Source organism: Nycticebus coucang, chromosome X, assembly GCF_027406575.1.
Source record: "Nycticebus coucang isolate mNycCou1 chromosome X, mNycCou1.pri, whole genome shotgun sequence".
Classification (NCBI taxonomy): domain Eukaryota; kingdom Metazoa; phylum Chordata; class Mammalia; order Primates; family Lorisidae; genus Nycticebus; species Nycticebus coucang.
This window is the reverse complement of record NC_069804.1, coordinates 22,420,015-22,447,327: the sequence shown is the minus strand read 5'-3', so window position 1 is coordinate 22,447,327 and position 27,313 is coordinate 22,420,015. Positions and strand designations below refer to the sequence as shown.

At 43.4% G+C, this 27,313-nt stretch overlaps 1 protein-coding gene across 1 annotated transcript in view; it reads right to left on the bottom strand.

The window, feature by feature from the left end:
• PTCHD1 (patched domain containing 1) overlaps window positions 1-8,028 on the bottom strand; it is a 53,455-nt gene extending 45,427 nt beyond the window's left edge. The window contains exon 1 of the mRNA XM_053579763.1: window positions 7,676-8,028. Coding sequence (XP_053435738.1) covers window positions 7,676-8,026 — 351 coding nt within the window. The 5' untranslated portion in view covers window positions 8,027-8,028. The remainder of the gene's footprint in view (window positions 1-7,675) is intronic.
• Between the last annotated feature and the right edge of the window lie 19,285 nt (window positions 8,029-27,313).

Here is a 27,313-nt window from a genome sequence, read left to right as displayed (position 1 = left end):
CTGATGCTCTCAGGGTTCCACCCTCTCAGCTTACACTTACCTCTATATGCCAAGGTCGCTTACTGTAAACATCTGTAACTCTGTGCCCAAGGTTTAAAAACAAAATTCTAGTCGTAGGGATGAATACAGCATATGGAAATGATAGAGATTTAATGCGCCCATGTGCAGCCAGATCAACCAAGGATGCCTGGAGTTAGGGAATAAATCTAAGTATCCAGCTTCTTCACCCACATTTGAGATTTCTTGAAAACATGTCTCCTGGAGTTCCCCAGTGAGACTGAGCCCTGATTGCCCACGGTGGACATTTGTTTGATAAATACTCTCCTGACTGGCTTCCTGCTATGCTCTATTTTACTTCTACACTCCCCTTCTGGCCTTTCTCATATCACCCCCCAGCATAACTGACTGCATTTAAATAAATCCTCATCTCTACTGTACTTGCAGCCCATGAGTTAAATCCAAAGTGGAAGATCTAACAATGGGGATTTTTCAAAATACCAGAAACAATATTCTTTAGAGCATTTCTTAGAGAGCAAGAAGATAAAAATAGCTTTTCTATTTCCTCTTTGCCTTCTTTTGTTCAAAATACAGATTCTGAAGTTGAAATCACAACATATTATTCAGGGCTTCCCATATGAAATAACAACTGGTGTTGATTTCCTTTTTTTCTTTTCTTGTCTTTTAAAGGTTAGAGATTACTCACCTCCCCTGCTGGTCATTAAATCAGTCTGGCAGGATTCCTTAGTAGCTCTGTGGCCTTCCGGGTATGTGGCGGTGACACAGGCAGTACTGCAGACAGGCCTGCTTGCTGTGATGTGCTACCAAGCAGGTGACTTCAAAGGTCTGCCTTAAGCCTATCTCAAGTATCACTTGGGGCTCACACTGAGCCCCAAAGTCAGGTAGCAGATGGCACATCCCACAAAGTTAAAGTTGATTAGCTCACCAGGATCTCACATTTCCCTAGCTCTGGTGCCAAAGGATGTTGCAACCCATCAGGTAGAAAACAAACAGCTTCTGTTAGTCTGCTTCTCCTTCTCTTATCAAGGAGTCACCAGTTCAGTGCTCAAGTGTTCTATGAGGATTTTAGGTCTGGTGAATCCTGAGAGATTCAGTTTTTGGGTTCATTTAAAAAAGAATCATCCTTCCCTAACTCAAATGCAGCATTTATCGAGATGCCATGAATCATTAGGTGGGCTTCCTCTCACACTATGGCTTTATATTTAAATTTCAGTTTACTAAGTTTAAAGTTTGTCCCAAATGTGTACGTGAATAGGGAAATAAAAGATTGATTCCCCGTATCTAAATGAGATAAGTGGGGTGGGCACTGTACATACCAATCTCACAAATGAAATGTGCTTATCAGTTCAACAACCCTAGAATGAGATTACAGTTAGATTATTTGGATGCATACCTAGGAAATGAAAGGAAAATGAAAAACAATCTCAATCTCAACTTAATTCTTCCCTAGTGCAACTGACGGCTCCAGCAAATGCACAAATGCTGTTTTCAGGCCCGGGCTCAATTTTTTCTAAGAGTTTCTGCCACTTTGATAACTCACAGAAGGGCCCGGACTGCCCAAGGCTTCATAGTACCTGTCACTAGACAAAACACCCTGAGATGCTAAAAGCAGATTCTAGCATTAGCATCTGCAGAGATGACCTTTAAGAAGCCTTTTAAACCCAAGGTTCTTTGATTCCCTGTTCCTTGGATGCAAGCTCTTCTATTGTCATTTACACTCGGAAAAGCAGAGCTGCTAGGATAGGCAACAAAGCACCAGCCCTGCCTCCTCGCAGGTCACTGCTCACCGTGGGGTCTCACGCACGTCAGAAGAACCCTGGCCCAAGTGGGCAACTGCTACAATTGAGGCTTCTGGCAGCCAATGATGAACATTCTACTAATTGACAAGCCTCAAAGGCCAGTGTCACATTAGCATAGCAGCTTTGTCATTCAAGCAGTTCAAATGTTTGGGTTCCTCTCCAGTGGATGGCATTTAGACCAAAAGGGACAGAGCTATAGGAGAGGTCACTATCACTGCATCTTGGGGAAAATTACACTAGAAAATCTGGTCTCTGCTCAACTTCCCAAAAGAACATAGCCTCAGGGGTCATAATACTTGTCCCCAGGGAAAGTTCTATAAGATTTTTTTAATGTGAACTTCTTTTTTGGCATTTTTTAAATTTTATATAATCAACATAGCTAAAAAAAAAAAATCCTAAAAACAACCCCCCCCACACACATAAGTGGAGAGTTTCTTTCCCTTGGCACTAATAACATTTGGGTCCAGGTAATTCTTGGTTGTGGGGCTATGCTGTGTACTATAAAATGCTTAGCAGCAACCCTGGCCACTACCCACTAAATGCTAGTAGCACACTCCTCTCCCCAGGTGTGACAACCAAAAATGTCTCCAGGCACTGCTAGAATGTTTACTGCAGAGCACAGTCACCCCCAGTGAGACCTATTGCCTTACCGGTTGTTTTAACAGTATTAACTTCCTAAAAATTGCCCTAGTAATGGAGTTTTGGAATACAACGTAGGAACTTACAATGTAAAGAATGGTAAATATTTTAGGCTTTATGAGCCACATACAGTCTCTGCTGCATAGTCTTGTTGGTTTTTGTTTTATTTTGTTTACAATCTTTTAAAAATGTAAAAATACATTCTGAGCTTAAAAATAGGCTGAAATTTGCTGATCCTTAGAGTGTACAGGAAGAAATGATGGTGAGTCCTGTAATTATTTAAAATGTTGAAACAGGCCAGGCATGATGCCTCACGCCTGTAATCCTAGCACTCTGGGAGGCTGAGGCAGGTGGATTGCCTGAGCTCAAGAGTTCAAGACCAGCCTGAGGCAGAACAAGACCTTGTCTCTAAAAAAAATGCCAGACGTTGTGGCAGGTGCCTGTAGTCCCAGCTACTTGGGAGGCTGAGGCAAGAGAATCGCTTGAGCCTAAGAGTTTGAGGTTGCTGTGAGCTGAGGGTGACAAAGTGAGACTGTGTCTCAAAAAAATAAAAGAAAAGAAAAGAAAATGTTGAGACAGTATTTGGGAAAACTTGGATCTTGGTCCTCATGAGCTAGCCGTTATGCTACTCTTCTTAGAAAACCTGAAGTAACTCCAAGTTAGATTTATCTTCTTTGAAACTTATTTTTTTTTTCTTTCTGAGATAGGGTCTTGCTCTGGTTGCCCACGCTATAGGTGCAGTAAGCTTCATAGCTCACAGCAACTTCAAACTCCTGGGCTTAAGCGATTCCCCTGCCTCAGGCTCTCAAGTAGATGGGACCACACCTCACCTGCCTAATTTTTCTATTTTTTGTAAAGATGGGGGTCTCACTTTTGCTCAGGCTGATCTTGAACTCCTGGCCTCGAGCAATCCTCTCCCAAAGTGCTGGGGTTACAGATGTGAGTCACCACTGTGCCCAGCCACACCTTCATTCTACTTAATGTATTTAAACATAAAAGGTTAAAATAAAATAGAGACTCAATATTTGAACAAAATGAGATTCCCTAGTAGTAAATGGAAGAATGTTTGCTTAGTGAGGATGTGTCCTTCCCTTAGTTTGGAATAAAACATCCTATGAGTTTCCTTTGAAGAAGACAGTGTACAAAGGAAGTGCCCTCTGCCCAATTTTAAAACTGAGACATGCTTTGATATGACTTCACAGGTTATCAAGGCTAGGAGAATGGTATCTTGCAAAAGAAGCCTAGAAACTGCCTCTAAAGTTGTAAAAATAAAAGTCTCATTTAAAACATACATTTCAAAGTAGTTTCTACGGAATTTTTCTTGCTCATCAAATAAATGTCTGAGTAAACTAGGGAAGGTCCTTCCAACCAGTAAGTTTTGAGTGGCTACTCTGTGCTGTGGACTGTGTGAGGCACTACAGTCCAGAATCCACCTGGACCCTGACAATGAACAGCACTCAAACAGGAAGCTGTTACACTCAATCATCCAGAGATTTTTTTTCCAATAAAATCTTCTATCTTTGTATATTGCTAATTATGAATATCTTATGCTTTACTTTCAGCATTTTGAGTTTCTATATGTGGATTTTAATTGACACCAGACAGAATCAGTCAAGAAAATGTCCTTATGATCCAATTACCACTGTTAGAACAACAGTATGGGATGGGACTTTGGTCAAACATACTTCATTTAGATAAAAAATGTATTTTTTAAATGTTTCAAGTAGTGTATCATATGAAAGTAAATTACAGTGAAAAAAGCAGCAGACTTGAAATCCAAAACCCTGGGTCCCAGTCCTGGTCTTGTCCTTGTCCCCTCCTCCCCCATGGACAAGTTAGTTAACTTCTAAGGATTAGGCTTCTCATCTATAAAATGAGATAAGAGCACTTTTCCCAGTTTACTGTATTTAAATATACTGTATTTTGTAACCTATAAAGTACCATAAAGGTGATATCATTATCAGAAGGACTGGGCTATACTGATTCTTCATTCTACACAGATGATTCTGGAAGAAATCAAGTATTGTTTTAGTCACAGCCTGGATCAGGTACCAACAGGATCTTCTTACACTTCATTTTCGGTCATCACGGAGAAACTTATCTATAAAAGCTTGTGAGGCCTCACTTTGAAGTTTGCTCTAAGATGAACATCATAGATTTTCCGTTAAAGGATATAATGAGTTAAATTTAATTTTCTAGTGAAATGAAGACGTTTGAAGAGCAGCATTTAAAGAGGTTCAGAAATTAATGGTTGAGCCCTTACCAGCATGATCAGGTCCCACCCACTTTTCTTAAAACTACATCTTTGCCCTGTGGCCTTCAGAGGAAATCACTGTTAGGAAAACACATTCCCTTGTAGTGTGGGGTCAAGTTCTACACTACAGAGTACTGTAATCATATCGCTTGCACAAATTTGAGAAGCTCCTCCAAAGCAGGTCATCTGGATTTTCAAACGTAGATTTTTTTTTTTTTCTGTAACACTCTCAATTACATTTTTAAAAAATCAAACTGGGTTTTCATTTTTTTGTCATCACTCCCCACCCTGGTCTCTTTTTGGTCAGCAAGTAGCTGAACTAATATTCCAAGAAGGATCTCCTTCAATGAGAGTGTACAACCCCAAAACATTAGGTGGACAGAATGGGTCTACTCTTCATGTTTGGAGCAACACCCTACATAGTCCAACAAGTTACTCCCTCCAGTTTTGTAATGGGGCCTGAGAAAGCCTCAACACCTGCTTATGCTCTGACCACTTTACTTCAAATGCCATGCCATAAAACAGACAGGGACTGTCTGGTGTTGTGTACAGTGTTAACTGTCAGGGCTATCCTTGATGCCAATAACAAAGTATCAGAATAACACTAGTAATGGCAGTAACAATGACTCTTTCACTCCTGACACCTTTTGTAAAGGACAAGTCAGCACCATGTCTCTAAATGGAAAGAAAAAAAAAGATGTGATCACTCCTACTCTTTACATTACCATGACTACTGAAGGTCCATTTTCCTGTCCCCCGGTTCCATACCTACCAAAAATAGGGTTGGATGCAGAAAGAAAAATGGGATATATAATTTAAAATCAAAGGCAATTTCCTTAGTTTCATAAGTTAAGGTTTTTATAAGTAGTATGAACTAATTTGACCAGAGAGTCATGAGCCACAAATGAGTCCAGATCACTGTTAGGCTTGGTTTTGATTTTACCCAGACACCTACAACATGAAAAACCATCTGTTTCTTAAAACAATCCAGTCATTCAACCTCTGACACAGAGGCAAAGCCAGCCTCTCCCACTCTCTCTCTCTCCAGTTCCAACATTCACTTGTAGTACTGTTTTCTGTCCTGAACGGATCAAAATCAAACAGGAGAAAAGGATTCCAGTTGAAAAAAGAGATCTGATGTGCCTGTTGATGTGTCATTAACCTTGAGAGTGAATGTAACTGTCACTGTGGCTTGATGGGGGCGGAGGAAATAGCCACTGGAAACATCATTGGGGGGGGTCAGACATGAAGAGAAACATCAGTTAATCACTTAGTAGCTCATCAATCAAAAGATGGGGGCATTTCCAACTGTCAGGACTGGCTAAATTATAGTTTTCTTACGCCCATGATGAATCTTCTGCATGTTTTCTTGGGAAGGCATTTGGAGCAGTATTTATCTGTGTGTCAAAATATAGTCACTTAAGTATTGAAAAAAACCACTTGGATGTTGGAAATATAATTATGAGAAAAAGCAAACATCTTGGGATTAACATTACTAAGGTTCTGCGATAAGTGAATGTGTGATGATTTGTATGCCATTAAAAATATCACCAGCCACTCAATGTAAAAAGGTCCTAATTCCACGGAGTCCCTAGTCAGATTCCCCTCATTACTAATTACTGATTGATTACATGTCAACAAACAGAGGGAGGGAAATAATAAAGGAAGATTCGTTTGTCTCTAGGGACAAATTGTAATCTGCAGAGGAAAAGAAGAGGGAAGAGTTCCCCGCGTTTACTGGCAGATTCCCCTTGGGATAAGTAACACTAGAAATCTAACTGGCCCCTACTCACAAATCTGGACAGAGACCCACATAAAACTAGCACCTTCCATCCCTCTGCCCCAGGGTCCCACTTGGGACTGGTTTCATCTGCCCTCCTCCAAAGAAAACATCAAGTAAACATGTCCCACAACCCCCAAGGGGGTTCAGATGGAACATTCTCACTGATTTTTCCTTTTCTCTCCTGGGATCTCTACTTTTCCATCTCTAGTCCTCACTCCTCTGCTGTTCTTAGGAACTTCCTGAAAGTTACCACCATTAACCTCACTTTTCACATCAAATCCCCACTTCGGTGGCTTATGGCACAACCAGTTTCTGCCAGTGTCACCCTCTAACTAGCTGCATTCAGTTTCCTGTGCTCTTTCTTCTCACCGCCATACAGCATAGCTTCTGTTCTCACCCTCAGGCTCTGCTCCTCACCCCCACTCTCCAATGCACCCAAATAAAAGTGGATGGATCAGTTCCCTCTTTTCCCAAAGTTTTTGCATTTCAGAGGAGAGGAGCTACTGTGAAAGGTGAAGTAACTGCGAATTACAGACATGATTTCCTTCCTACCCTAGAAGACAGAGATGGCTACCTCACTTCTCTGGGGAAGCAGGACAGCCCTGTTTCGCCAGGGACCACACTTCTTTCTGGGTGGGGGAGAGGCGTTTTTCTCAACATGTCGCCTCACATTCGTATTCCCCCTCCATCCCCCAACCCCAGTACCCTTTTCCCAAACACTCCGGGGGGCCAGAGGAAGGGAGAAAAGATTGGGGACAGGGAGGGTATCTCGGGATCCCCTTCAAGCATAGTATTTTGTTCTCAAGTAGCAGGACTTTCTAGAATGTCTTCTCTTGTTCTGTTCCTTCCTGGCCCAGTTACCCAAAGCCTCCCCACCCCCAGGTCCACTGCGACCAAAACAAGCGCATCGACCACAGCACTGGGGCCGCCGCCGCCCCAACTGTTGCAGCAGCTGCGAGGTGGCGGTGGACGCGACAGGGCCAGGGCAAGACCCGGACGCTCCCTGCCCAGGAGTCTGGGAGGCTCTGGTCCGCCGCTTTGGGGCGCGCGGTGCAGTCGGGAGCCCCTGCGGCAACCGCCTGGGATAGGAGAGGCGGCGCTCTCAGCTGGGACCCCAACGCAGAGCCAGCCCGGCCGCGGCTGTGGCGCCGGCGGAGACTGCCCGCACCGCCCCTCTCTCACCTTTAAGATCAGGTCGGTGTGATGCTGGTCCAGCATGTTGGCTTTCTGGAAGGAGGTGACGATGACCCGGCCGTAGCGCCCGGGGGTTTGCAGGTCCGAGTAGAGCCGGTGCTTGGAGCGGTTGACCGGGAAGAGGCTGTTGACGAGGTTGCGCTCGATCTTGGCCAGGCTGTGCTGGGGCGCCAGCAGGTGCTCCACGCTCTCCTCGACCTGGTAGCGGCTGAAGCTGGCGCCGAGCAGGATGGAGATGAGCACTGGCGCCGAGGCGAAGAAGACCGGGTGACTGGCAATGAAGTGGCCGAGCCGGGAGAAACACGTCCTCAAGCCCCTGTGCAGAACCTGCCGCAGCATCCTAGAGCAGAGCGGGCGCGGGAGGAGGGCGAGGCGCACGCTCGGCGCGGGCTCGGGCGACGGCGGCGGCGGCGGCGGCGGCGGCGGTGGCGCCCGCGGCGGCGGCGACGGCGGCGGCGGCGGAGGCGAGACCCTGAGCTCTCCTGGAGCCGGGGCACCACCATCGGGGAGTCCCGCGCCGCGCCTCTGGAGGGTCCCCTCGGGCCGGAGACACGCCCTCCTGCCCGCGGCCGCGCCCTCCCAGAGAGCCCCCCAGCTTGGCGGCCTCCGCGCCGCCCCCACCCCGCCCTACCCCGTGCACCCTCCCCACCCCCCGCCGCCTCCCCGCCCGGGGGGCTCTGCGCGGCGCGGCCGCGTTCCCTCTCAGCGCGGGCGGGGCCCGGGGCAGCCCCCGCGGCGCGTCATGACCCCACTCACCCGACCCCCAAGGCCAACGACGGGGTGGCGCGGGGAGTGGCGGCGGCGCTATCGCCGGAGACTCTGCGCGCCAGCCCAGGAACACGAGGACAGAGAATTCCAGGCTACACCCAGTCCCCTCCCCTCCCCGCGCTCCCCTCCCCCGTCCCGGCCCGCCGAGCTCGCTCTCTCCTCCTCTGCCCTCCTCCTGGGAGACCCAGAGATAAATAAAGAAATGGCCCCGATTTTCCAAACAAAAAGTAAAGAGTTCTCCCGGGGGAGGGGGTGTGGGTCGGGCGGACCCGCTGAGAGCCAAGTGTCCCCAGAGACTGAAAGGTGCAGGCTGAAGACTGCGTGCGCCCCGGCTCTAGCCAGGCTCAGGTGGTGGCGCGCACTGGCTGGTGCCGAGAGGGGGTGGGGAGCGAAGACGCTCGAACGTGGAAATCACGCCTCTTCCCAAGTAAGAGCCTTTGAAAATACCCCCAAGACTGCGGCTTCGGCGGGACCACGGGTCCGGCTGTGCGTCTGGAGCACGTCCGCTCAAAAGGTGTCGGTGGAGGCTCGCTCTCGCCCTAATTTATGGTCGCTCCGGAGTGGATTGGAACTGAATAGCTCCGCTGCACACCTCTTCCAGCTCACTACACGGTCCCCCAGTAATAAAAGTGCTGTGATGACGGTCAGCCGATGGAACCGTCCATCGCTAGGGCTCCCGGGCTCCCGGGTCTTCGCTCTGCCTTCGTCTCCTCCTCCCTTCTCTGTCGTCACTGGCAGGTCTGGGGGACCTGGCGTGGCGGGGCTGGTGAGGGCGTCCCTGCGGGTGTTGAGTGTTTGAAAAAGGCTGGTCAGGAAGTCAGTAGCCTTAACCCCCTTCTCTCCCTCGCCCTGCCCCCCTCCTCGTCCACACGCGAGGGTGTGAGAGTTGGGGGAACCTTATCTCAGACCACAGGAGATACGAGTCTCCAAGCGTGTCGAGCCGCAGGGGGCGCGGGGGAGCCCGGGGGGCGCCGACAGCTTGGCAAAGTTGGGCGTGTGCGTGTGCGCGCCAGCCGTGAGCTAGCAGGCAGCCACCGTGCTTCCCCTCGCACTCCCCCTCTGGAGAATTCCCGAGAAGGCGGGCGCCGGCTTTGGGCCCGGGATAGACCTGCGGCGGCGGCGGGAACGGCCACGCACAGGTACAATTTAGCGCGTTTCCTTTCGCGCTCCAAGCCCCTGGGCTGGTCCACTGCAACGCAGACCGAGCCGGATCTCAGAGTCTGGGTCACTGAGGCGCTCTCTCTGGTCGCGGGAGGGGCGGGGGCCGGGGCGCGACAAGGGGTCCTCGGGCTCTATCTCTCTTAGCACTCGACCTCCCCATCCCAAACCTCTGGTCGCTCCTGCTCGGCCCTCCAGTGTCCAAGGGTCAAGCAGGAGGCGGTGGCCCGCGCTACTAAGCATGGACATGCATATTAATCAAAGCTGAAGGAAGACGGAATAGGGACAGGAGGAGGAGGAAGAAGAGGAGGAGCAGAGGCGGGAGGCGGGGGGAGAGAGATGACTGGGTGGGAGAACGCACCTCAGGGAGGCATTTCCCTAACGTTCCCGTTCCAGACTCCCCTACGCTAAGCAGCTCTCTACTTCTCAAACTGAACTTGGGAACTTGCACGTTGGAAACAGGAAGTCACAGGCTGGGAAATCCTCCTTTTAAAAAATCTTCTCCTCCCTTCCTCCATACCAGACCCTCCTCTCTAGATTCCTTGGCAACATCTGCACCTGCTGCGCTGCCCACCCCGGGAGCACCTGCCTGCTCTGTCCGTGCCCCCCAGGCTCTTCCATCTATCTCTCAGAGGAGTTCTCTGTTATCCTCGCTGTTCCCACCCGCTCCCTGTCTCCAAAGGCTCCTCAGGACGCTGGAGTGCAGCAGCGTCCAGCCTACCCATCTTCCCCAGTATTGCCATCTGTGGGAGGGACACGTTTGAAGGGGCTAGAAATTCCCCTGCCACATCCACTCGTGCCCTTCCCCCGGCATCTTAATTTCTGCTCGCTGAGACGCCGCTGCTCTGCAGCGCTTTGCTGATTCACGATGATCGCGGAGGGAAAAGCCTCATTGACTTGTGCCCCTGCAAGTGGCGAGGCGAGCGCTAGTGGCTGCGAGGGCGCGCGCTTTGGGAAACCACCCACCATTGCGCAGCCAAGGTGCTAAATGGCAGGGTGGGTGTCCTGCGTGGCTTTCAGCTGGGGCAGACGGAAAGACGGAAGGGCGGGGGGAGGGGGTGGCGGTGGGAAATACTGTGAACCCAGCTCTTTGCGACTAAGCCAGCGGCATCTAGTGGGTGGGCACCTCTCAGGAGGCCTAAAATCAGTCTGCGCAAGGAATGAACGGAGACGTTTCATGTGTCCTCGTACTAGTGCAGGGACAAAAGTGAGAGAAAGAAAATGAGCTTAGAGGTCTCTTTGGGCGCCTTTAATAGTTTGGCAAAGCTCTTTTCATTATGAAGTCTTTGACCCTCCAAATGATTCCCTCCCAACTTTGGTTCATCCTCGTCCCTAGAATTAACGGGCTTTTAATATCATCCCTCACGCAGGCTGAAGAGCAGAGTGCCCTCTCAGTGCCAGGACTGAATCTTAGAGCGGGAGAAACCCTGCATTGGCTCAGCTGGCGGGGGCGGGAGCGCTGTCGTCCTACAGGGAAAGGGCCTTTCCTTTGAGACCAAGGCATTAGCCTCTAATCCTCCCAAATCTATTCCTAATTGTCCTTATGTATATTTTTTGGGGGGGGGCGATTTCCACCCTGCTTGTTTCAGTTCAGAGACAGAACTGCCTGAGAGCGGATCTTGGGCCACCTTTACTGTGGGCAATCTAGTTAGTGTTGTCTACGTTGAGTTGGAGAGAGGAACAGAGTGAGGCAGCAGGGGAGAGGGTGTTGCCCCCGTCCTGATTTTTCTTCCCTGTTGAGTGGGATGTTCAAGGGAGTGTTGCCACCACCCAAAGACTTGGGTTTGCATTCAGGACAATGACCTTTGAACAGAAATTATCACTTTTTCTGACTAAAAATTAATACATATTGATTGGGGGCAATTTACAAAATAAGAACAAGAAAAAGAATGAAGGAAAAACACCCATATCGGTGCATACCCCCTAACTTTCAAAAGTAAACCTCTGTTGATAATTGTGTACATAGGTGATATAATATAGAGGTTAAAGCTATTGGTTCTGTAGCCACTGAGTTGAATCCTTGCTTCACCACTTACTAGTTACAATACATTGGGTGAATGAATAGATTTACCTCTTTATGCCCCAATTTTTCTCTTCCTGAAAATGGGAATAATAATAATTCTGACCCCATGGGGTTGCTGTGGGGATGAAATAGAATAGAAGATGTAAAGCACTTAAAACAGTGCCTGAAATAGCATCAGTATCTAACAAATGATATTTTAAATAATTCTAGTCTTTTCTATATGTGTGTGTGTGAAAAGCAAGTCAGTCCCTGACATCCAGGAGCTGGTATTATCAACGGGGCCTTGGTATTGCTAGGAGCAGGCTTGGCACTCACAACTAAAGCTTTGTTGTTCTCTCATTGAACATAAACCATTTCCCAAAATATTAATGTCAGATAAGAGTATTATTTATCTTTCATGGATTAAGACAAAATTAGGATTACTCCATAATCATGTCTGAACAAAGATAAAACATGAACCTTGTTCAAACCACAAAAATGACTAAACACGTCCTTATCCTGGCTAATAGGAGTAGCAATTGTGGTCTTTTAAAAACAAATTACAGCTTTAGCCTGTTCTAGTCTCCTCTCTCTCTGATAAAGATTTAAGTCATCCAATCATAAAACTATGCCTGCTTCCTGATGGCCTACAATTCAGAGCAAGCCCCCTGGTGGTTTCAACCTTCTCCCCCCCACCTTTTATTGAGATACCCCTTAGTTCTCCATGGTGTGCATTCTCCCTTGCCACAACCAGAAATAAACCCAGCTTGGTCAACTACTGGTGTGGTCCTAGTGGTCTTTGGCAGGATGATCTCGACAATGTTTATGCATTTTCTTTTTCTAAAATTGAGGATCGTAGTAAACGTTCTGTTTGGTAACCTTTCTTTCTCATTAAGCATTTCCCATGAACATTTTCTCATGTCAATTAATATTGCTGTAATAGATTTTAATGTCTATGTAGAATTTCATTATAGGGTTGAACTTTATTAAACTTATGCAATATTGTTGGACATTTAGTTTTTTATTTTAGTACTATAAATAATACTGAGATGAACATCCTGTACATAAATCTCTGACTGTATCTGTAAATATTTGCCTACGGTCCAATATCCAACACTGTATATAAGTATACAAGTCCTAATGGATGCCTTTCTAATTGTTGTTAAATTGAAAGGGACGAGGACTTTCTTTCACCCAGATTAAATTATTTTATAAAATACTGAGTTAGTCCCACTTTACAGGGATTTCTATCATGTGTTACATTTGGAATCAGTCTCTTAGCTCAGTCTTGCTTAGATATGCCAGAGAGATCGATCATAATGTGGAAAAGAGGTTATTTGGTTTGATAAGATTAGAAATAAAGGACTACTCTTATCTAGAAAATGTTTCAAGCATTAGCTTTTAATCACATCCTCATTTTGGGCTGAGAACAACAAAATATATTCATGCATGTATTTTAAATCGGAACAGTTGTAAGTCAACCCTGAAATCACTATGCATAGCAGGTGATATAATGCAAGGGACATTGGGGAGGCTGCAGTTGAGGGTGGCTCTTAGTACTGTGTGTTTATCATTATTTTGTGCCATCTCAATCTCAGTAACACTGATACGGTGCTACGTGGTGGGTGTTTTCTGACATCCTCAAAGAGCTAGGCAAGATTTCTTGGATGTGGAAACACATGTAGGGAAGGCCAAAGTACAGCAAGGATTGTCCTTTGAAAGTGGGGAAGCTCTTCTGGCAAACATCAGAGTTGATGTCTCTGTGAGTTATCTATTGGGTCTCAGTCCTGTTTTGACCAAGAAACTGTTTTATGCAGAGCAACACTGTACTCCCCAAAATGGTACCCAAAGGGAGTCTTCTAAAAATAGTTTAAACATTCAGTTGAGGAGAGAAAGCGTTTGTGGCAAGCTAATAGTCCACTTAAGATAAAGAGAGACACTGCTCTGTGTAGGATGATTCCTTCTCAAAAGTGCACTAATTGTATGTCTGGGTCTTTCAGGATGTTCTGCCAACTTAGCAGGCTCTCAGTATCGTCATGAGTCTTTTAGAAGAATGATCCCTGATTATGTAAGGAAAAATGCCAGGCAAAATTATTTTCCTGAGTAAACATAGAACTCAGGGCTAAAAGAGGGATATTTTGTGCCTTGATTTGGGGAAAACGTTTTGGCACACATTCACACATTCTCTGGATTTCTGTGCTCACAATGCCACTGGTGGGTTGAGATGGCCGGTTCCAAACTTTCGCTTTGCTTTTTCCTAACAGAAAGCCCAGCTATACCCTCTCTGCACCTTTCAAAATCCTTCCATTCTTCAAGGTTCTCTCAGAATCTCAGACAGCATATCTAATAAGCTTTCTCTGACTACTAAAGCCAACACTGATTAACTCTATTAAGCAATTTTATTTGAATTATTTCAGTGAGCAAGTTCCTACTGTGGTTGATGACTAGGAGAAATTGAGCAAAGGATTCCCTGCTCTCAAGGAATTTTTAGTCTAATATGGTTAAGTAACTATACAGAGAATTAAAATATAAAAGTGTGTAAGGTAAATTCCAGAGAAGGGGTCCGGGCCCACCAGAGTGTGGGGCTCATAGAAAGAATAGATGATATCTGGCTGGTCTCTCGGAGTCCCTGGGAATACCTTTAACTTAGAGTTACATCTTGCTTACTCTTTTGAGATTCTTTGTTATGCAATGTTTTTTATATATATATATATACATTACATAATATATATATATTTTCTTATTATCTTAAGATATTAATTTTCTAAAGGCCAGGAACTTTACCTTGAACTTTTGATTTCACTTTCAGACCCTCAGTGTCAGGATTTGCACAGAGCTGGCTTAAGTAAATACATGTTGGTGGCTTGTTAGAGTAAAATACATAAACCACTCAAGGACGATAAGGATGTTGTCACATTTAGACAAATAGTTTTAAAATCATTTCATTGGCTATGTTAACCACTGTGATGAAAATATGTCAAATGGTCTATAAAACCAGTGTATGGTGCCCCATGATTGCATTAATGTACACAGCTATGATTTAATAATAAATAAATGAAAAAAATCATTTCATTGGAACCAGTGATCAGTGATAATGAAAATGAAGGAAGAAGTTAATAATTCTGATTTCACATATTCAAAATACGTGTTAATCTAAGAAATTTGGGCTGTAAATAAGACAGATGGGGGGCTAATTTAAGAGAAACCCTTTAAATTGGATGCGTATATTTTATTATGCAAATTCATGTTACTAATTATAAATGAGCGTCTTTTTGCAAAACTGGGCTGAATGGGACACTGGCTTAGATGCATTTTATAAGGAATAGTTTGAGGCACTTGGGACATTAAAAGCAGTAAAGTGTATATGCATTTAAAAACTGACCTATAACTCAGTGCATGGGCAGGGAATCCTGTCTCAGCATACAGTCAGCCCTTTGACAGCCTTTTATCCCTGGCTAGGGTGGTGGAGGTCTCCTTCCTCTCTCTTCCCTGGGGTGGTCCTGAAGTTTTAAGCTTGGTCAAAGAGGGTGATCACTCTTTTCTGAGGATACCTGAGTAATGTCACTTTCCTAGTAGCAAACAAAGTACAATTCAGGTTTTTCATAAAGTTAAGCTAGTTTACCCTCCACTGCATCTAAATGAGAGTTTAGGAACATAATATACTTTACTTTCAGCACCAGGGACAGATCTGATTCAACCTAACTGTTCCTATCCTTCCCAGTGTCCATTATTTGTAATTTGGTTTTAGAGAAATTTTAGGGCTAAAGAGGTTTTTTAAAAAACTAATATAATCCAGGTGTTCATCATCTTTTTCTAAGCCAGGCAAATTGAAACGTAAATAAATTCAAATTGGTGGACCACTGGCCATATTTCAATAGTTTTATGCCCCCTGTGTTGTGTTTGTATGCAGAGGGGGACATTTATAGGGAAATGTTAGAAATTACTCTAAGATATAATCTCTTGAATTTTAGGCCTAACTGTGCTGAACATTTAGAGGAATTTTAGAAAACGGGGAAAGAACATTTTAATGCATTTTATGTGCCAAGTTTAGCCTTAGGCACTTTCAAGTATCTTAGTCTATGTAATTTGCAAAATCACTCTGTGGGGCCATTAAGTATTATCAAACCCATTTTAAAGAGAGGAAATTGAGGGTTAAGGAGATTAAGTGTCCTGTCCAGGGTTACACTGTAATGGAAGTATAAATAGAACCCAGGACTATCTGATATCCAAATCTATGTTTTTCTGTTCAGTTATTCTACTTTTAAGCAAAAAAATTTACTTGATTTGCTTTCCAAAATGCCTTGACTGGATATCATAATGTGTCTAAAACATCTTGATCAGATGGTATAATGTTCCATTAATATTATAAACAATTCAGTATCATTTCTGTATTTGCTATTCATTTAACAGTGCTGTAAAGTGGCAATATCGTGGCCTATCCCTTAATCAGTTTTTCAGTGTTTGGATTCATTTCTAATGTTGGTATTCTTTAGAGCAGTTCTGTGGACCAACAAAAAAATATTGTATGGAACCCAAAGTGTTTGCTAATCTAATCCAACCCACTCTTTTTGCAGATGGCAAAACTTCTGCAGTCCTTGTCTGAATTCTACTAAGAAAAATCCCTCAAAATGTTAAAATGGAAAACTGTCAAGCGGTTCCAAAATACATAACAGAAAAAGCAACTGAGTAGACTCTGACCTTACGGATGTTGAAATTTTTCCATCTTTTGGTGGCTCACCAGTAGTCATTGTATTGCTAAGGGAAAGCTTCTTTAATTCTCTTCCTTTACTGCAAAGTGAACCGGGACCATTCTAATCACTAGATCTGTTGCCTTATGTTTGAACATAGGGGACATAAGAAAGCACGGGGTTTCCTGATACAACTCGTAGCTTCAGGGCAGTCTGTCTTTGATGTTTATATATTTAATGCTTTTAAAAATCATACTCCAGAGCATAACCTAAGAACAAAGCACTTCATCCATTCTGTTATTAGAACTGTGTACTTCTTGCTTTGACTTTTAAAAATGACAGCACTACAAGGCATTTTGTTCCCCATGGCTAATCACTTCCTTCTAGTGAAAGGCATTATGTTGGTGAATTAATTAATAGTAAAATCAAATTTACACATTCACAAATATTTGAATTGTAGACAAGTTAAATGAGGAGGCAGCTCTGGAGAGGCTGAGAGAAGAAAAAAATCAATGCTACCTTTTTCACACAAAACACAGGACTTGGCATTTCTAGGGCTTCTCTGCTTCCACCTTCAGACATCTTCTGAATATTGTTGTACAGAAGATTATTCTGGACACGGAAACCCTGTTCTTACTATGGGCTGAAATATTTAGCCTCAGATGATTACCATTATTTCCTAGTGCTCTAAGCTACAGAAACTAATGTAGTTTGGGTATTGTCCTAAGCATCAGCAGATATGGTCTTTCACCTAGCTCTGTTACATTACTGTACTTCAGATTTCTGTCCATAAATTAGAATAATACAGATGATAATGATATATCCTTGCTAAGGAGAGTTTCCAGTATAAAACTTGAAGATGAGTGTAAATGCTTTGAAACAACCACTACGTCCAGGGCACTTTGCTAAATGTGGAGCAGGACGAAATGTAAAGACCTCCCCTTTAAGGTATTCACAGTCCAGTGGAGGGAGGTCAACAAATGAAACAAGAAACTTACAAGGTATGGCAGGGACTTTGGTGTGCTACAGGACCGGTGAGAATGTTCCTCTACCCAGCCTAGGAAGCAGAGGTAGGGTTTGAAAAAGCTTTAAAGAGAACGTGTGCAGATGTGTCTGATGCTCCATCCTATCCTCTTGGCCGAACCTGGAACTTTACTCAAGGCCATTCCTTCATATTCTCACTGCTTCCTGTCTCTCTCTGGCCATGGGATGCACTTGAAGTGTGAGAGAGCTCACAGAATGAACTTTGATTAATAAGGGGTGGGAAAATTAGATAAATACATGCACAGGCTTCTTGCTTCTTTGGGGACAATTCAGAGATGTGTTTCCCATAGGTTCTCCAAGAATTCCAAGCAGTGTGGAGCTCAAGTCGTCCACAGCAATGACACACTTGTGCTCATTAGCACACCTTTATTGGTCTGTCTCTCTCCTCTGTCTCCCTTCTCCACTTCCTCACTCTGCTTTCTGAGACTGTCCTCGGAAATAAACTACTGGCACCCAGATCTTTGTCTTAGAAACCGTATTGAGGGAACCCAACAGAAAACAGCAGATGACATCCAAATGGAGTCTCAAAGTTAACTAGTCAAGGCTAGTGAACTTAATGGTATGTCAATTATACTTCAGTAAAGCTGTGAAGAAAAAAAGTTAGCTATCCCTCTATGGCAAGAAAGAATATCCCAGGCAAAGGGAATAACATATGAAATTATTTGGGTGGGATAGAGAGCTTAGCTTGTTTTGAGAACTATGAATAGTTCGGTAGGGATAGATAGGGATTTGAAAAAGTAGAGAGGGGCTGGGTTAAAAATGAAGCTTAGATAAAGAGCTGAGATTTATTCCGAAAGGGACAGGGAGGCATTCTAAAGCCTTAAATGGGAGAGTTTATGTTATTTATGTTTTACAAATATGGTGGCCACATAGAAGGTGATAAGGGAGAACAAGACTAGAGGCAGAGAGATCAGGTCATGACAATAATTATGACAAGAAATGATTAGGACCTGAAGCAAAGTAGGGGAGATGTAAGATATGGTGTCACGGTTGCTGAAGACACAGTACCATTCCAAACAGCCACTCCAAACTATATCCAACCCCAAAAGTATGAGTTTATTTTTAGCACATTCCACAGAAGAGAGCTTCTTGTCAGGATAAGGAAAGAAAAATGGTGGACTGTGTTAAGCTCAAAAGTATAACAACGAGGGGTTGATTTTGATGGTTTTGGGCATGAAAGCTGGACGAGAGGGGCCAAGGCCTGGAGGAGTCCACATAGTGGAGGATACAATCCATTAGGTCGAATCCATAACGTGGAGATTAATGGATTAATAAATGTCCTTGCTCCCAAAATAATTGAGTTAGATTTTAGAGCCAGTTGCTTAAATGGGACTGAAGGAGAAGGAAAGGAGGTAAGTCAGGAGGGTGAGGAGAAGGAGGAAGGGGAGGAAATTATTGGCGTTTGTGAGTGAGATTCTCTTGAAAACCTCCTGTCTTTGGTTCATCTCAAGTATTTTTCTTTTTGAGAGAATGTCTTGCTCTAATGCTCAGGCTGGAGTGTAGAGGCCTGATCATAGCTCACTGTAACATTGACCTCCTGGGCTCAAGGGACCCTCCAGCCTCAGCCTTCCAAGTACCTGGGACTACAGGCACATCCTACTGCACTAGGCTAATCATAAGTGTATTTTTTATTTTTGTAGAAATAGGTTTTGCTATGGTACCCAGGCTGGTCTCCAACTCCTGACTTCAAGTAATCCTTCTGCCTCAGCTTCCCAAAGTGCTGGGATTACAGACAGGAACTGCTGGGCCCAACCCATCTCAATTATTTTTACTTTATAATGCAACTTGAGGATTTTCCTTCTGATAACCTACTAGAATCCATCTCTGAAGGTGACCAAAGACCATACATTCTATACACAAGGCCCCCATTCCCTGATGGCAACTTGTACTTCTGTTAGGACACATACAGATACACACACACACATACACACACACTTGCTCAAGCATATGTGCAAAACTTGCTCTATTTAACACAGTTGGCAATCACAAGGAAGAAAATAGGACTGATATTTTACAGTAATTAGACACTCATTCTTTCATTGACACCTGTGTGGGGGCAGTATAAATATTAAATAATTTTAATGAAGTATTTTAGTCCTATTATAAATAATGCTGCTGTGAATATTCCTGTGCAGGTTTTTATGTGGACATAAGTTTCATTTCTTTTGGGTATAAACCAGAAGTGGAAATACTGGGTCATATATAACTTTCATGCTTAACCTTTGAGGAACTGCCAGACTGTTGTCCAAAGTGTCTGATTCCCACCATTTTTTAATTTTGTGTTTGTGTGTGTTTGTTTGTTTTAAATCATTATATATGCTATTTTTTTCCCTCTACTTATTACTGGATGCTAATTTCATGAACATGTGCAATCTCAGTCTTCATTTGTTTATCTTTTAAATGCTTCTTTTTTGATAAAAAAAATTTAAAAAATACCTTAACATGTTACCTGAAAGTCCCCATAATATCCTAATAAGAATCAGTGAGATTGTCCAGAAAGTGTATTGGATTAGACCAATTTATTACTTAGATAAAGTAATAAATATCTATCTGGAAGGCTCTTTGGGATCCTAAATTTCAGATTGTGATGTCCACATCTTGCTGTGGCATCTCAAACCTTCATAAAACCTCCAATTCAGGGATATTCTTTAAAGTCATGGATGAGCAAACATGGAATATAGGGACCACTACGGTTCTCTCTCATTTTACACTCCGAAAGGGAAAGATAGGAGGTGGAGACAAAAAGGAAGTGAAAGACTCAGAGAGTTCTGAGATGGCCACAAAGACATAATGTGCCAGCTGTTATTTATGGCTTTGCTGGTAGGCATGGGGCTAGTGTCTAAGTTACAATAGTGGGCCTGGGTTGGACCCACTTGGAAGCTCCCCAATTTGGGTCTTTCCCCCTTCCCAGTTCAAACCACTCTCCCCAATTTACTCCTTCCAGTTCCACCCTACATTTGTCCTTCTCATCACCATCACTCTGGTAAATGGGTGGTGAAAAAAATTAGGGAATGAGAAGAGAGGAAAATGCAATTGTTTAGGACCGCTCCCCTTCTGCACCTCCCTCTGTGTTGTCAGTCTGGTGGGCATGCTGTTTTGTTTGCTGCACCTGCAGCCAGTAACACTTTGGTTTCTATAAAGCAGTTAGTATCACCTAAGCCATGAAATGAACCTCCCTATAGTACAGTAAAGATGAAATAAGGTATCATAATAAACAATTGAGTGCTGAAAACATTTGTACCCCCATAAGACTTTGAAATTTAGAAAAGAAGATATAAAATAAGGTAGTGACAAAAATCCCATAGGAAGCACTATTAACTAATATTATTAAGTGATACTTTCTAGGTGAAACATCTCTTCTACTGCAAGATTTTATTAATAATCCTTGGGAGTTTAAATAAAAGAAAGATCTTTTTTATTTCTCTGGCTTGGTCTCCTGCTATTCATATAGGCATTGAGGCTCCACTTTATGATGCCAAAAACCACTGGTCAATCCAGTCAATCTGGCAATCGAGCAACAGTCAACCACATTATTTGGTGGTGTATACACAAAACAGCTCATTGTTTGACTGAAATATTCACATGCAAATCAATTATTTTGACATCATATGGGCATAGTCCAAGTCAATATTTAAAGAGTAATTTAAAAATCATTAATTGAAAGCATATTTGTTGATTATCTCATATGTACAGGAATATTTCTCATTTAACAGATGGCTTTGTATCAATCCCATCTTAGAAATTAGTAAACACAGATTTTCCCAACCATGTAATGGAAGTACATGCATAAGAAAGGGGCCAGAGGCAAAAGGCAACTTTTGATAAAATAAATTTGATTGTGCATATTTGAGGCTTACGACATGATGTTACGAGAAGGCAACTTAAAGAAGATTAACTCTGAAAAGCAAGGTAGTAGTGGTAATTGTTCTGGGGTGGTAAGATAGTCTATGGAATAGAGCCCTTGGAAATTCAAACATTGGAGGTCTTGGCTATTAATCTGATGTGTTAGGGGTGCCATAACAAAATACCAAACCCTGGGTGGCTTAAACAATAGCAATGTATTGTGTCAGTTCTGGAGGCTGGAAGTTTGCGATCAGGTCAAGGTGTGGGCAGGGATGGTCCCTTCTGAGGGCTGTGAGGGAGAAACTGTTCCTGGCTTCTCTCCTAGCTTTTGGTGGTTTGCCGGCAATCCTTGGCTTGTATGTAGTAGCTGTGTCATCCTGATCTCTGCTTTGGTCTTCACATTGTGTTCTTCCTGTGTGCATGTCTGTGTCCAAATTTTCGCTTCATATAAAGACACTAGTCATATTGGATCGGGGCCCACCCTATTCCAGTATGGCCTTGTCTTAACTAATTACATCTGCAATGACCCTATTTCCAAATAAAGTCACATTTTGAGGTACAGGGGGTTTAGGACTTCAACATATAAATTTCGGGGGTACACATTTCAACCTGTAACATCTGATAAGAAATCAGTGCCACCTTCACAGAGGGTCAGCAGTCTCTGGGAGCTCTGGCAAAAGTCACTTTTGATTGGATGTTTGGGGGTGAAGTGGAAAGACTAATCTGGTCTTTTATAAATCTGCTGTCAACTGAATGCTAGGAACATATAATCCTATTTTTTTACTTAATGCCCTCTGATGCCTCCTCTCCACATTTCAAAGGATGGGGACTAACATTTCAAAGGACTGGGAATAAAAGTTGATTTAGTATTTGAGACCCAAGAGAAACTTGAACTTTGGCAAAAGTCTCACTGTTTTTTTTCAGGGTGCTTTAGGTCTCCTTTAGTCTTGAAGATTATAATGCAATAATTGTTATAGTCTGGGTGTTTCATATATTTTCTAGTCCAGCTTGAAGTTTTATGTTAGAAGATCCACAGGTATTTTCTTTTTTTCTTACTTTTTATAAAATTATCATCTCCCATAGGAAGTACTCTTTCCCACTCTCCAGGAATTTTTATTTTCTTAATCTAAGAATATCCTGTCAGAGTCTTTCCTTCTCCTTTGTTTGAAAACATGTACCCTAGTTACTCAGCTTACCTGCCACATCCCCCTCCCCAGTCAGCATTAAGCCCATTTCCACCCCTTCCTTACCTTTAGGTGATTTTCTATTTGGATTTAGTAGAATTACTTGGCTATCTACTGTTTCCTTTTTGGAAGAGAGGGGACCAAGGTGATCTGTTTAAGTATCCTAAACATCTAGGTTGTACCCATGACCTCTGAGTGGTCAGCCCTTGCTGTGAGTGATGGACTGTGCTTTGCAAGGCTATCTCTTGATATCACTGGAAATATCCTGGTAGACTATGGACTTTTTGTAAGTAATGTCACAGGAATTTGTACAATGTTAAACTAACCTCAGAAGGCACCATGTTCTTACCTGTGGTAATACACACCCCTCTCATTTTGCTTAGCTTCATTTGGTATTTTCTTCAGAAGTGGCTCCTTTTAATTGTTGTCAATTTTTGTTGCAAAACTTATGGTAAGAAAATAATAGAGGCTGTTTCTCCATGATACAGGACAAATTGGAAGGTCAAGTCTAAATACTAGGCAATTTGGTGGGAAAACAAATTATCAGGCCAAGCTTTCATTTGGCACCTGTGGCTAGGCATTATTTATGTTTATACTAATATATACATGTTTCATGATTAAATATTTATATAAAGGCATATGCCAACAAAATCATGTTCCTTAGTTGTTACTGAAGTGAAACACAGCATTCTCTCTATACAAATTACTGACCAAATATTTGTTATAAGCTCATTGTATACAACACTTGAGGGATCCAACAAGGCAAAAGTCAAGATTCCTATTCTCATGGAGCTTGATATTTTGATGGGTTGGTAAGATTCTTCATTCATTAAACAGATATTTATGTGCCATGGCACAGATAATATGTGCCATGCCCAACTTTAGAGCTGTAAGTAAGCCATCATCCATTCCCATCTCATGAAAGCAAAAGTTCATTGGAGGATGTAGAGAAGTTCACAGAAGGTGGCAAAAGTGTGGTGAGGATTTTGCTAGCAGACATCACAGGGCATTATAATAGTTGGTGGTGGGATATCTGACTCAGACTGAGAGAGTCATGGAGGCTTTCTTGAGGTGAAAAATAACTGAGACCAATGCTTAACTGTGCCAGATGTGTTAAGTGATGATGGAGCGGCACCAGTGCAAGTGGCAGTCAAAGATGGGAGAGGTCACTTTATGCTGGGTGTTGAGGGGAAACTTCTTGGGGGTGTGGGATTTGAGATAAGCTGTGAAAATTGGTGTCAAAAACTGCACATCCCTGGCAACTATGCACCTATGCATTATAGGAGCTCTCTGTAGAGAGAGGTGGTGATGAGACAAGCCTGTGTGCTAGTATGGTCAGAGATAGATAGAATTAGCCAGAAGAAAAGGGCTTGGCATTGAATCTGAATTCAGTATTGATATTCAAAAGGTGTCACCTGAGTCATCAGTATATGTGTGGGTTAAGGAATTACTAGGGAGGAGTGGGGCTCAGAGAAGATGGATGTGGAAATGAAGCAGCATGGTTACTTTGAGTTGCTCAAGAGATATTAGAAGGAAGGGGCTATTCTGGGGCATGAGTTAGGAGTACTTTTGTCTGCAAATAACAAAACTCAAATAAGGGTGGCTTTAAGAAAAAAAGATTGATTTTTTTCTGCATAACCCAAAGTCTGGAGGTAAGAACTAGGATATCAGTTCAATAGCTCAACAATGGCATCTCTGCCATTCTCTTGGCCTTCTCAACATTTTTGTTGCCTTATGATCAAAACACAGCTGTCACAATTCTAGATATCGGGGCTGCATTTAAGAAATGAAGAAGGGGGAAAGTTATTTCTGTTTCTTTGATAAGGAAAGTAGTATCATCTCCAGAACCACTCCAGCAGATTTTCCTTTATGTCTTAATGGCCATACTTCTAGTGCATGACCATTCCTACAGTCAAGAGGTTGGGAAAGAGATAAGATTTTTCAGCTTCTTGCAAAATGGAGAAGGAAGTTGGAAATGAGTCTTAAGAGGACCATGTAGGAACTAGAGTTTGTGTATATATTTTTGTGTGTGTGCTAGGGGCTCTAGGGTTACCTGTGGCTTGGGCTGTCCAGAGCTAGGTGCAGTACCAGTAGGATCCCTCAAGGGGGAGCCAAAGAAAAGGCCACTCAGATGGACCCTGCAGTGTGCTCATTTCATGATTCTTTGGGGTAGCTCCTCTCCACCATTGTTCCTTCTAAACCCCTCCCCCAGATCCGTATCCTCTCCCTTCCCCTCAGATATTGGCTTTCTCTTGGCTTCTGCTATTGGCCTCTTCTTTTTCATCCTGCGCACACCTGGAGAGAATTCAGGAAGCTGACATTGGCAGAGCCGGAGACTGTTGCCAGGCCTAGCAGCCGTGCCAACCATGAGCTCCCTCTGGGTAGGGTTTGGAGTTGCCAAGTCTTACATCTCAGTCATACAGAGAGGAGGAAAATAACAAGGGCTTAAGTGCCCAGTGATCAGTGCCAGGCCAGTCAGTGTTAAGCTAGACTGAAGTCACCCTGGGATAAGAAATCTATTCTCAGAAGACATGCCTGATTTCAGATTTCCGCATTTTCTACGTGGTTTCTATCTTTCCTTTTAGTGTCTTGGTAAACTTGTTTTTCAGAAACCTCACCCATGTCATCTCAGAACTAAAAGAGAAAAGGGAATTGCCCCCCTCATACCAAGGAGACTCTCTTTCTTACCTCCCAGGCCAGGGACAGGAGAAGCCAACCTGTCTTAGCCTGAGATTCTAGAGGAATGGGGTAGTTAGTGAAGGAAGTACAGAGGACAGCGTACCAAGAACAAGGATGGTTTCTACTGTCCTCTCACAAGAACATTCATTTAGAATTCTCAGTGACAGTTGCTGGTGAGATTAAGGAATCAGAATTTCTGATGAAGTTAACATATGAGGGTTTAACATAAAGAAGTACTTAGCCTCACTTCGTGGCTTTTAATCACAGTGTTTAATTTATTTTGCATTTCAGAAAGCATTAAAAGTGGTGGGCATAAATGCTTATTAATGAGTAGTGTGGCCAGGTTGGGCACATTGGCTCACACCTGTAATCTAACACTCTCAGAGCCCAAGGCAGGAGTGTGTCTTGAGCTCAGGAGTTCGAGACTGGCCTGAGCAAAAGCGAGACCCCCGTCTCTATTAAAAATAGAAAAATGAGCCAACTGTTGTGGCAGGCACCCATAGTCTCAGCTATTTGGGAGGCTGAGGCAAGAGGATCACTTGAGCCCAGGAGTTTGAGGTTGCCATGACTAGGCTGACACCCTGGCACTCCAGCCTGGGTGACAGAGTGAGGCTCTGTCTCAAAAAAGTAAAAAATAAAAATAAAATAAAATAAAATAAAATACAAAAAAAGGGTGGTGTGGCCTATGAAGGCTGAGAAACACTGCTAGGGACAGTGATGCAGGGCAGAGTAGGGCATCATGTGGAGACAGGTAAGACAAACCTTATCTGAATTGTAAAGTTGCCTAAGACAGAAACTTCTCTGATGCCTTGCTGAGCAGATCAGGCCATTTTACTGTGATTGAAGGCAGGAGCTGGGGCAGGCATTCTTAATCTTTCTGGAGCCACAGATAGCTTTGGAAGGTTTGTGAACTCCCTCTCATAAAATAGTTTTCAATGCATAAAATAAAATACACAGGATAACACAGGAAATTAATTATATTGAAGTATAGCTATCAAAATATATTTTAAAAAGCAGGTTTGTGATAAAGTAATACAGGTGCTTCTTTATTAATGTGTTAAAATAACAAGATCTAGCGACAGGTCTAATAACTGCTGTAATTTTGAAGTAGTGATGAGTGTTAACAGGATTTTGAGATATCTGCAACAACTGAAATGTGATATGAAAATAACTGTGAATTTTATGGGTGACAAAGTCACAGGCAGTGCTAGTAGTGCTGCAGTTTGTTGCCTATTTTGGGTTGAAGGATGTGCCAAATTTCAGTTAAATATTAGAGGGGGAAAAGGGTAAGATTTTCCCATCTAACTTACAGACCCCCTTGATTCTACCCATATACCTCATGAGGGTCCACAGGTTGAGAACTCCTGGCTACAGAGAGGAGAGAAGAGAGGACTACGTGGCAGCAGATCAATGTCACAATTAGCGAGGGCAGGCAGTAGAGCAGACACTAACCATATCAGTTGTCCTGGGTGATATCCCTCCTTTCATGAAGGAGCTAGAGTAGAAGCTGCACTCCATTTTCAGGGTCTGTTTGGACTCTTAGATACTGCCAAGTTCAGGAAATGGTGTCATTAATTTTTTATTGGCAGTGGACTTGGTTATCTTGCAGGAGATTAATGGACTTAGAGTCTGGTCTGAGCCTGTGAGGGTTTGTCATGCTCCCAGCTTTCCTGCCCTGACTGGATGTGATGAGCATTCACACGGTGTCAGCCAGTGTAATGTTTATTTGCCTCCTCCCTGAATGTGCTAAAAGCAAATGAAAAGCCAACATCAAATGCAAAGGAAAAGGTGCTAGAAAAGATTTGGCTCTGGGTCCTCCCTCATTCTGACCATGGCACTGGAAGTCTAATTACTAACCCACATCGAGCCCTCAGTCAGAAGGTCACCTCAAGACTTGTGTTAATCATTATTCTCATTTTGCAAACAGAAATTTGAGAGCTAGCAATGAGTTCAAGGCTGAAGAGCATGCCAGAGTGTGATGAATAGAATTTCCAAGTAAAGAATCATAATCCTCTGGCCATGGATGCAACTAGTTATACTTACCAAAAAACACACTCATCAGTAAGCAAATAGTTATTTACTGTCTGGCACTTGACCAGCAAGATGGGGAAGAGGGTGTCTTTTAGCTATGGTGGTCAGGCAAGGCCATTCTGAGGAAACGAAGTTGGAATTGAAAACTACATGGGAATCAGGCTGCCATGGAAAGATCTAGATTAAAAGGTGCTCCAAGGGGATGGAGACAAGACGGCTGACTGAAGCC